This window comes from Chrysochloris asiatica, unplaced genomic scaffold (genome assembly GCF_000296735.1).
Source record: "Chrysochloris asiatica unplaced genomic scaffold, ChrAsi1.0 scaffold00304, whole genome shotgun sequence".
In the NCBI taxonomy this organism is placed as follows: Eukaryota; Metazoa; Chordata; class Mammalia; order Afrosoricida; family Chrysochloridae; genus Chrysochloris; species Chrysochloris asiatica.
Window position 1 is genome coordinate 1,755,689 of NW_006408822.1, and position 11,413 is coordinate 1,767,101.

At 36.3% G+C, this 11,413-nt stretch overlaps 1 protein-coding gene across 1 annotated transcript in view; it reads right to left on the reverse strand.

Annotated features, from left to right (window-relative positions):
- The window catches only part of TMC2 (transmembrane channel-like 2), a 122,708-nt gene that overhangs the window by 85,208 nt on the left and 26,087 nt on the right, over positions 1-11,413 (reverse strand). Inside the window, exons 5-6 of the mRNA XM_006874862.1 lie at positions 5,090-5,171; positions 4,643-4,749 (exon numbers count right to left, since the gene is read on the reverse strand). Of these exons, the coding sequence (XP_006874924.1) occupies positions 4,643-4,749; positions 5,090-5,171 (189 nt within the window). The remainder of the gene's footprint in view (positions 1-4,642; positions 4,750-5,089; positions 5,172-11,413) is intronic.

Here is an 11,413-nt window from a genome sequence, read left to right on the forward strand (position 1 = left end):
ATCAGGTAAATTCCAGTTGAAGTCCTTAAAATGGGAACTGGATTCATTTGGTTAAGAAGAGAAGGTTGAATCAACTGTAATCTAAAGTCTTTGAAATGTACAATATTTTTTACCTGGTTAAGGGGAAGTGATGTTGGCTTAGGCAATTCACCTGATGATTCTTGGAGCAGTAAGTTTAGTAAGTGAAACAAAACATATCAGATCCCTACCTAGGCCATCCCAAGAAATAGAATCTGAGTCTTTGGGGGTAAGCTTAACAAGTAGAAACAATTCTTTAGGAGTCCTGGTGTGGTGCGGTAGGATAAGCACTGTAGGATAAGAACAGACTCAAGAGTACTTAACAACAATAATAAACAATTTTCTATCCAGGTTAGAAAATCTGATTCTTGTCTTTTTCTGTTATTAGAACAGTAACACTGTGACAAGGAAAAAGGGTAACTGGATTTATTATTATTAAAAGTAATAATGATTTAGATCTGAAATCACCCTATTCAAATATGCTTATTGTTAAGTGCTTTCAAGTTTGTTTTGACTCACAGAGACCCTCTATAAGGTTTCTGAGGAGGGGCCGGTGGGTTTGAACCACTGACCTTACGGTTAACAGTCCAGTGCTAGCACATTGATTTTCCTATGGCTCATCACCACAGCTCTCATTTGGTGTCTGAAAGTCACCCTCAGTGGCTTGGGACTCTTCAATCTGGCAGTTTGCTTCATTAAAGCATTCAGGTCAAGAAAGGAACTAAGAGAAACTGCCACATGGAAGTTAAAGTCACTTATAACCTAATCATAGATATGACAGTCCATCACTTTGTTGTTGTTGCTATGTGCCATGGAGTCGGTTCCAAGTTATAGCGACCTCTGTACAGGGTTTCCGAGGCTGTAAATCTTTATGGGAGCAGAAACTTCATCTTTCTTTCACGGAACAGCTGGTAGTTTCGAACTGCTGACCTTGCAGTTTGCAGCCCGTTTTGTAATCACTATGCTACCAGAGCTCCTTATCATTTTGATCATATTCAATTTATTAAAAGACAATCACCTTGAGGTTGAGACCATCCTCAAGGGAAAGCTCTTGCACAGGGGTACTGATATGGAAACACTGGGGACCATCTTAGAAGTCTGTTAACCATAGAGGCTTTTATAAGAGGCAGGCTGAGATCCTGCTTCCAGAGATTCAGATTCTATTTCTTGGGGTGGCCTATGTAGGGATCTGGTGTGTTTTAAAAAATCTCCCCAGGTGATTTTCATGAGCAGTCAGCATCAACAAGCAAAGACCAGTAAGACCTTTACTGGTCATCCAGTAAGGCCCTGACAGCTCTAACTACAGCATGACTGAGGGCCCCTGGTGAAATGGCCATGCTTCAAAATTGACAAGGAGTTTGTATCTATATGTAGCCAACCCTTCAGAGATTTTTCAGATAGAAAGCAGTAATAAGCAGAAAAGAACAAAGACAAGAGAGAAGCAGTAGAAAGAGAGGAGGCAATGAAGCTCCTAATAGAGCTGTACCATCAGTCAAGGACTGAACATTAAAGACAATGAGGGACACCTTAAAGGGGCCCTGCAGCAGAGGCCAAGAGGAGCTGAGAGAGTTGTGCTGCACTGAAGAAGGGACACTTTGCCCATGTGCTTCCTGATCCTGATTGTGAGTTGTAGCCTGTTCATTCCTTAATAAACCCCTGAACGCTAAGTATGGTCTAAGATCTCTGTGTGGCCATTGAAACAGACTATTGAACCTAGCCAGAGAAGTCGACAGTGCTGTGGGGACAATGGCTGGTGTCAGATCTGGTAAAAAGGTTGAGGGATATCTGACCTCACCTTATGGGAGTCACCTTTGAGAAGATCCTTGTCATTAACCTCCCCCCACCCTCAACTGATTTAGATAGGTTCTGATGATGTAACTACTACTCCTACTTGAATTTCACAACTTCTTAGTTATTGTTGTTAGGTGCTGTCAAGTCTGTATTTCTCCCTCTCACTCTCCCTGTCCCAGCTTTATATCTCAGCAAGCAGCTAAAAGGATAAAAAATCTGAAGATAGTCTAAGATTCATGCTAGATAACATGAAGAGGAATAATGTAAGAATTATTGGCATTCTGGAACAAGAAGAATCAGAGAAGTCCACAGAGGAGATAGTTGAAGAGCTTCTGGGAAGAAAATTTCCCTAACATCTTGAAAGATGAGAAGATAAACATTCAAGAAGCCCAACGTACCCCAGGAAGGATAGACCCCAAAAGAAAGTCTCCAAGACATATAATAATCAAGCTTTCCAAAATCAAAGCCAAGGAAAGAATACTAAAAGCGGCCAGGGAGAAGAGAAATATAACTTATAAAGCCAAGCAAATTAGATTAAGTTCTTATTATTCAGAACAAACCATGCAGGCAAGAAGGCAATGGGGAGACATATACAAAGCCCTGCAAGAAAAAAACTGTCAACCAAGAATGGTCTATCCAGCAAAACTATCAATCAAATATGATGGTGTGATCAAAACATTCCAGGATAAACAGAATCTGAGAGATTTTATCAAAACCAACCCAGCACTTCAAAACATCCTAAAGGGAGTTCTGTGGACTGAAAACCAACAAGAACAGACAACAGACAGACATTGACAGGTGTGGCAACACCACCTGGAATACAGTCAACAGATAGCAGAGTCCAGGACAGAACAAGACTACAACAACAAATTCAAAAGAGCTGGGAGGTCAACTGAAGATCAAAAGTATATCAATGTCAAAGAAGGGACAATGTAGCCACAGAGACCCAGGTGGTGAGATGTCAGGTAAATTACAGGATACAATGGAGTGTCTTAAATGCAGAGAAAAGTTAGTTGACTACAAGGTAACCCCAAAGCAAGTTAACACTCTACAACATATCATAAAAATGAATTCCCAAGCGCAACAAGCAAACATAGAAACTAGGAAGAAACAGACATAAAACAACACAAAACCCACAAATTGAACGTAAGAAGGAACGCAGAACAAAAGATGGGACAGCAACACCAAAAAAGTAACATAATGACAATAATCAATTCATACTTATCAATAATTATATTGAATGAAAATACCATGGTTTGGGTCAGGAACACCTTATTTCTCAAAGGAACATGTTTGCTTTTTAGCACTTAAAATCTTTTGTACAACATTTGTCCAATATAGTACATTATTTGATTTTTTTTGACTGCTAGTTGCATGAGCATTGATCCTGGATCTAAGTAAAATGAAATCCATGAAAACTTTAACTTCTCTGTTATTCAAGATGTTGCTTATTGGTCCAGTTGTGAGGATTTTTGCTTTCTTTCTGTTGAGGGACAATCCATACTGAAGGTTGTAGTCTTTGATCTTCATTAGTAAATGCTTCAAGACCTCTTCACTTTCAGCAAGCAATCCATTTACATATTGTAGGCATTTAATCAGCCTCACAAAAACACAATGGTTTTATAAATAATGTAACATCCTTATGTTAACAAATGCTATTACAATGCACCATTAATGTCTTCCAATTAATCTGACTTAATTCACATCATGCAGGTTTTTAATTTCTTGAAAAATGACTCTACAGACAAGTTTCCCAAGGGTAGTGACTACAGATAGAATTGACTTCAGTATTCTCCTTTTATAATAAAATAGGGACCATTAAGTTATCATTGAACCAGTTAATAAACAATGACATAGTTAATAACCAGTTAATAAACCTGAAAGGAAGGAAAAACAGGCATACCTTGGAGATATTGTAGGTTTGATTCCGGACCAACACAATAAAGCTAATATCACAATGAAGTGAGTGAAACAAATGTTTTGTTTTCCCAGCATATATAAAATTCATGTTTACATTTTACTGTAGTTTATTAAGTGTGTAACATGAAATAGTTTGAAATATGGTGACAATTATGAAAATGTGACAAATAAGCACATGCAGTTGGAAAAATGGTACAGATTGACTCTCAACACAGGGTTGCCAGATACCTCCAATTTGTAAAAAATGCAATATCTGCATAGCACAATGAAGTAAAACACAATAAAACGTACTATATCTGTACTAAATGCTTAATCTCTGTTGAATTAAATCAACTTGTGTGCCCAGCACTATTTGAAATGCTTCAGGCAAGACTAGAAGAAACTGTGTTCAGTGCTTGGTACACTTAGGCTCCTTAGAAAAGAATCCAGACCAACACTCTGGTGGCCTGGGATCTCATAACTAAAAACTTACCGTGCAACTTTGCACAAGTCGCTTTTCTCATTCTGTCCCTTAGTTTCTCATCTGTAGATAAGAATGTACCTACATACATAATATGATTGTATCTGGGAAAATACTGAAGAGCACTATTCAAATGCAATTTTTTGTGATAAATTATAATACATTGCTTCCTTCTCTTGTGTTCATGGTATAATCAAACACAACACACACAGTGATCTATTAATAAATAATAATTTTTTAAAGGTAGAAAAATATGAGGTTTATCTGTTAATTCTGAAGTAGTAGTATTTTGTTTCTATTCCTTGTTTTGAACTGTCTGGATGATGTGAGCATAGAATTTAAAATGCATAACTGGTACTTTGTGAAAGAGAGACTACTAAGTTATTGTAAATAAAAATTGTGGTCTTGATAAACCACAATACTATCCAAAGATATAGGAAGTTATTTTCTTACCTCTGGGATTATGACGAGACCAAATATTAAGCCAAAAAGGACAAGATTAACTCCATACATCCATCGAAGAAAAATGAAATATGATGCCACTGAAGATCCAAAGTGACCTGAAGAGAGAAACGATGGTGGGTATTAAGTGCTGCAAGAGAAGAATATTACATGCACGGAGCATTTTATGTATGCAATACATTTAATTTTTACATCAGCATGTGGAATCAACATTCTGATCTTTCCTAATCTTCTGTGGGATTAGTCAATATACTTGAATTCCCACAATCAGAAATTAAGAAACAGAATTTAAATCATGGCCTGATTGGTTGAAAGCCCTTTTTTAACAGTATGACAAAGCCTACAAAATAATCTAAGCATAAGGCCAAGAACACAATATAAACCTTTGGGGAACTCATCAGTAAACTAACTGAAAAACAATGATGCCAGAATACTTACTTTCAATATCCTTGATCTTCATCTCCCATGGAATACACTGAGTCTTGAAATTATCAAAATCTCTCTTGAATTTGACCCATTTCTGAAATAAAAGAGGCAACACCCTTGTTACATTAACTTGCTTACTTGGGATCTGAAGAGACAGCTTGATGTTGATCGTCAACATGAGGCAGACATGCAGGTGAGGTTGTCATACTGAAGTTTGTATTTCCTGTGATGCATGAGCTCTGACTGTCAGAGATGGATGCTTGAGCTTTCTTTTAAAAACAAACACTTTCTATTGAGAATTGAGTGAGTGTTTCCAGAGCAAATCAGCTTTCCACTCAACAATTCATACACACTTTGTTTCATGACATTGATTTCAATCCACACAATGCAGTATCACTTTATCCCACATTGTTACTATTCCCATTCCTCCTTCTTTCCTAACCCTTTCTGCCTTCTGAACTTTGACCTTGGGCAAATGCTGCCCTTTGAATCCCAAATGGTTGATTATCCTAAGAAATGTATGCTTCCCTATGTTATTGTTTACCTTAGATACTGCTCTAATGTTGGGTTGAAAAATTGAGCTATGAGGGTAAGTTCAGTTCTAGGCTTGAAGGGTGACTAAGCATCATAGTCTCAGGGGTTCTGCCAGTCTCTAGCCATCCAGTAAACCTAGTCTTTTGTATGATTTTGAATTTTGTTCCACAGTTTTCTCCCACTCTATCCAAGGCTGTCTAATGTGAACCCTTTTATAGCAGTTGGTAACTGGTCACCAACTAGTTCTGGTCTCAGAGTCAAGGAGGCTAAGGTTCACATTGTCCATGAATCCATTGGACTCATTGTTTACATCCTCAATTTTCTTAATTCAACATTGCTCCAAGCAGGGAGAGAATCATAATTGCACCTTAGGTGGCTGATCTGCTCACAAACTTTTAGGACCCCAGCTGCTACTCACCAAAGTAGGATGTAGAACATTGTGTTTGTAGATTATGTTATGCCAATGGACCTTGGTATCTCTTAGACTATGGTCTGGAGCCCCCAGGTTCAGTGAGTCACTCCCTCAAGGTGTGTGGTTATGGCTAAGAAGTTTTCATAAGTTTGCCCCCTTGATGTTCTCTATCTATCTATCTATCTATCTACCCACCCATCTATTTTTTTTTTTTTTTTAGGCAAAACATTTATTTAATTTTCAGTCTTTTTAGCTGTTCCATGAGTTGCTTGAATAACATCTCTTAAAAGCTCCTTAAGCTCCAATAGTATTTGGCTCTGGACCTATTTTTTCTTTGTATAAAACATTAATAATGAAACAAATACCTATGAGATTTCATGATAAAAATTCTTTAAATTTTGTGTTTATTTTAACAGCTTTCTTGGTGTATAATTTGCATGACATAAAATTCACATATTTTAAACTATACAGTTTAATGAATAATAGTAATTTTGAATTGTTATGACTTATAAGGAAAAGTAACAAGATATAGAAATTATTTGCCAAAAATACACACTTGAAGTTAAACAGTTTCCAATGAGTTGCCTTTATTCATCTTTGCAATAGATAAAGAAATATAAAAGCATCTTCAAATAGCATTGTACTATCAATATTTTATGCAGCATAGATAAATATATACATGGAAATATCCTTTGTCAAACATATATATATATTTGTAGTTATAGTCCCATTTTCCTTCCCACACTTGTAAAATTTACACGTCTATCTATGCATCCACTTGTAGATTATTGGATTGTGTATATAGTAGTATTTACTTATGTTGCTTTTAACCTTTGGACTTATCCCAGTGTCTTCCTTTGCCATCATCATTTTTTGCTAAGTTCCCTCTTATTTTATATTGTTTTCTCCTTTGCCCAATTGAATATATGTTTACTGTCTAATCTGTGATTTACCCTCCTTTCCCTTCCCTTCCCTGGCAATCATTAAAGAACGTTCTTCTGATGTAAAAATACTTTCTTGACTTTTAATAAGAATTGTTGTTGTTAAGTGCCATCAAGTCATTACTGACTCATAGCAACCCTATGCATCACAGAACAAAACACCACCAGTCCTGGGCCAACCTCACAATTGTCACTCTTGAGCCCATTGATGCTGCCATATTGCCAATCCATATTGCTGGAGTCTTCCTCTTTATCTCTGACACTCCACCTTACCAAACATGATATACTTCTCTAGCAACTGGTCCCTCCTGATAATTGATAATAGTGGTCTAATACAATATTTGTCCTTTTGTAATAGACTTAAATTATTCAGCATAATGTTTTCCAGGTTCATCCATGCTACAAGGTGTTTTACAAACTCAGTGTTATTCTTTAATATTACATAGTATGCCAATGTGTGTATGTACCATAGTTTGTTTATCCATTCTTCCTTGATGGGCATTTTTCTACTGTGAATAATTCTACAGTGACTATGGCTGCCCATGTATCTATTCGTCTTGCGACTCTTATTTCTCTAAGATATATAGCAAGTAGTGAAATTGCTTCATCATATGGATTTTTATTTCCAACTCTTTAAGGAAGCACCGTACAATTTTTCACAGGGTTGTACCATTTACAGCCTCAACAGCAGTGCATGGGGTTTCCAGTCTCTCCACTACTCACCAGCATTTGGTGCTTTCTGTTTACTGAATTTTTGCTATGATTGCTAGGTGAAATGATACTGAATTGTTATTCCAATTTGCATCTCTGTAGGATAAGCACTGGATCACAAGGTTGGTTTGAACTGCAAAGTTGGCAGAACAACTGTTCTGAGTCAGAACTGACTTGACAGCACTTAACAACAACAACAATGGCTAGTGGGAGTCCTGGTGTGGTGCCATAGGATAAGCACTTGATCACAAAGTCGATTTGAACTGCAAGGTCAGTGGTTCAAACTCACAAGCTTCTCCTTGGAAACCTATGAATCATAACCAACTGGGTGACACTTAACACAGCAATGGCTAATGATCAAGAGCATTACTTCATAAGTTTGCTAGTCACCTGATTAACTATCTACTCATGTCCTCTTCTCATTTTAAGATTGGATTGCTTGTCTTTCTTTCATGGAGGTATTGATGTTTTCTTAGAGATTAGTCCCTTGTCTGGTATGTCATTGACAATTTTTTTCCCCTATTCTGTGGTTTCTGTTTTTATTATTTTGATGAAGTCTTTTGATACACATAGGTGTCTAATTTTTAGGAGGTCCAAGTCAACTAGTTTGTCTTCTGCTGTTTGAGTGTTTTTTGTTAGTTTGTGTGTGTTACATTTGATAGCATATTTATGCCATGTATTAGGGCCACTAAGTTTATCCCTCTTGTTTTCACTGATGGGCTTTATAGTTTTAGGTTATGCATTTAGGTCTTTGTTCCATCCTGAGTGTGAAATATGGGTCCTGTTTAATTTTTCTGCAACTGGATATCCATTTTTGCTAGTACTATTTGTTAAAGACTACCTTTGTCAAAGATCAGCTGTCTATAGCTGAATGGATTTATTTCTGAGTTTCCAATTCTTTTTCATTGGTCTAGGATTTTCTAAAATATTGACCCATCCTTCCATGACAGGTATGAATTCTACTTGGTCATGATATATTATTTTTTGGATATGTTGTTGGATTCTACTGGCTAGGATTTTGCTGAGAATTTTTGTATATATATTTATGAGGAACAATGCTCTATACTTTTCTATTTTAATGATGTCTTTGCTTGGTTTTGGTATTAAGTCTATGCTTGCTACATAAAATGCATTTGGGAGTCTTCTATACTTTTCTGTATAGATTGACTAGAACTGATGTCAGCTCTTCTCTGAATGTTTGGTAGAATTTGCCAGTAGAGTTGTCTGGACTAGGACTTTGGTTTTTGTTTTTGTTTTTAAAGTTTAAACAAGCAAGAGATTTAAAAAAGAATGCATAGACATTCTCACAGAGAGAAGAAGGAGCATTAATTAATGCATCACAGTAAAAAGGTGCTCAATTAATGCATCACAGTAAAAAGGTGCTCCAAAATACACTGAAAAGTGTCAACTGGCAGTTAGAGTACTTGGACTTGAACCTCCCTTCTGCCACTATGATCATGACATATCCCAGGCTCCGTGTTCTTCTCTGTAAAATGAAAAGTCCAAATTAGAAGATCTCTCTACCTCTCCAAGCCAGGACTTTGTTTTGTTGGAAGTCTTTAATGTTCAGTGTCTTTTTTTGCTATGGTTTTGTTAAAAGTTTCTACCCCTTTCTGTGTTGGTTTATGTAGGTAGTATTTTTGAGAAATATGTTCATTTCTTGTAAATTTTAAAATTTGTTGGAGTACAGTTCTTCATAGTATTGTGTTATTAACCTTTTATTTTAGTAGGTTCTGTTGTTACATTGCCCACTTCATGTATTATTCATGTTATTTGTATCTTTTCCTTGGTTAGATTTGCAGTTATTTGTTGATTTTATTAATTTTTTCAAAGACTCAACTTCTAGTCTTGTTGATCCTATTGTTTTTATGTTTTATTTATTTCTTCTCTAATCTATATTATTTCTTTTCTTTTGGTGACTGTAGACTATTTCTGTGTCCTAAAGATTTTGATATGATGTGTTTTCATTCTCACTTAATTCAAGGAATTTTTATTTCTTTTATTACCCAGTAGTTTTTGTTGTTGTTGTTAAGTGCTGAGTTGGTTCTGACCCATAGTGACCTAATGTAGGGTTTCTGAGAAGCAGCTGGTGAGCTTGAACTGCCTGTCTTGAATTTGAAAACTGACTCTGCAGTCCCGTGCATTAACCTAGAGTGCCACACCAGAACTTTAAAGCAAGTTGTTAGTCAGTTTCCATGTATTTGATATTTTTCTTCATGTGAACTGAGGTTTCATCCTTGAGATGTAGTGATATCATTGTATTTGTATTTAATTAATAATTAATGTGTTCTTAGGCAGTCACTACCTGTCTCCTTGTGGGTGTAATTGAGAATGGAAGTGTGTGCATACAGTTTTGTTTGCTGTTTGTGTAGAGCAGTAGGAGGTGTGTTGGGAGGTGTTGCTCACTGTCTATTATTGATCAGGTGGTGCATGAGCAGGGGTGGCCTTCACCCAGTGGGTGGGACTGCAGGAGATGTGGTGTGACTGGACAGTTTGGGCACAGTTGCTTTCTGATTGACAGTTAATGGTGTGGGCATTTGTGTGGTCCAAGGTGAATGGAGCCTATTATCATGTCACTGCCCCAATCACACACTGCTTTTGAGAGTTCAAAATGCACTGTGTCAAGCCAGTTGAAAATCACCATTCCCTTCTGTTGTTGCTTTTGCTCAGCTTCTTTTCCTAGTCAGTATTGGACCCACTTTTCTATTCTTTCCTCTCAAGCTCAGAGTTCTAGGATTATGATCCATATAGCAAAATCTTTTGATGACCTGGACCTCTTAAGTGTCTAATTTTTAGGTCCAGGGCATCTATTTTTTGTGTGTTTTAATTATTTTTGACAGTGTATTTATGTCTTATATTAGAGCTCCAACTTGTCCCAATTTATTTATTTATTTATTTTTTATTGATGATTGTTATAGTTCTAGATGTTGCATTTAGGTCTTTAATCCACGTTGAATTTGGTTTTGTATATGGTGTGAGATATGGGTCTTCTTTCATTCTTCTGAAAATGGATCTACAGTTTTGTCAGCACTATTTGTTGGAGAGACTATCTCTTCCCCACTTAATGTATTTTGGCTTTTTGTTTAAGATAAAATGACTGTATGTGATTGGATTTACTTCTGGGTTCTCATTTCTGTTCAATTGATGGATATATCTTTCATTGTAACAGTACTAGGTTGTTCTGACCACTGTGGCTGTGTAGTAAAATTTGAAATCAGGGAGTGAGAGGCTTCCAACTTTATTCTTCTTGTTAAGCAATACTTTACTTATCTGTGGTCTTTTTCATTTCCATGTAAAGTTAGTGATCAGTTTTTCCATTTTCTTAAAGAATCATGTTAGAATATGCATTGGGATTGCATTATGTCTACAGATTGCTTTGGGTAATCTCGACGTTTTAACAATGTTAAGTCTTCCTATCCATGAGCATGGTATATTCTTCCATTTTTGTAAGTCTCTTTTGGTTTCTTGTAGTAGTGTTTTGTAGTTTTCTTTGTTTAGGTCTTTTATTTTTCTGGTTAGATTTATTCCTATGTATTTCATTTTTGGGGTAGTTATTGTAAATAGTATTGCTTCCTAATTTCATTTTCATAGATTATGATATGTCTTGGTGATTTTCTTTTGGGATCTATCCTGCCTGGGGTTCATTTAAGTTCTTGAATACTTATCTTCTCATCTTTTATGATGTTAGGGAAATTTTCTTCCAGTAGCTCTTTGACTATCTTTTATATTAAAAAAAAA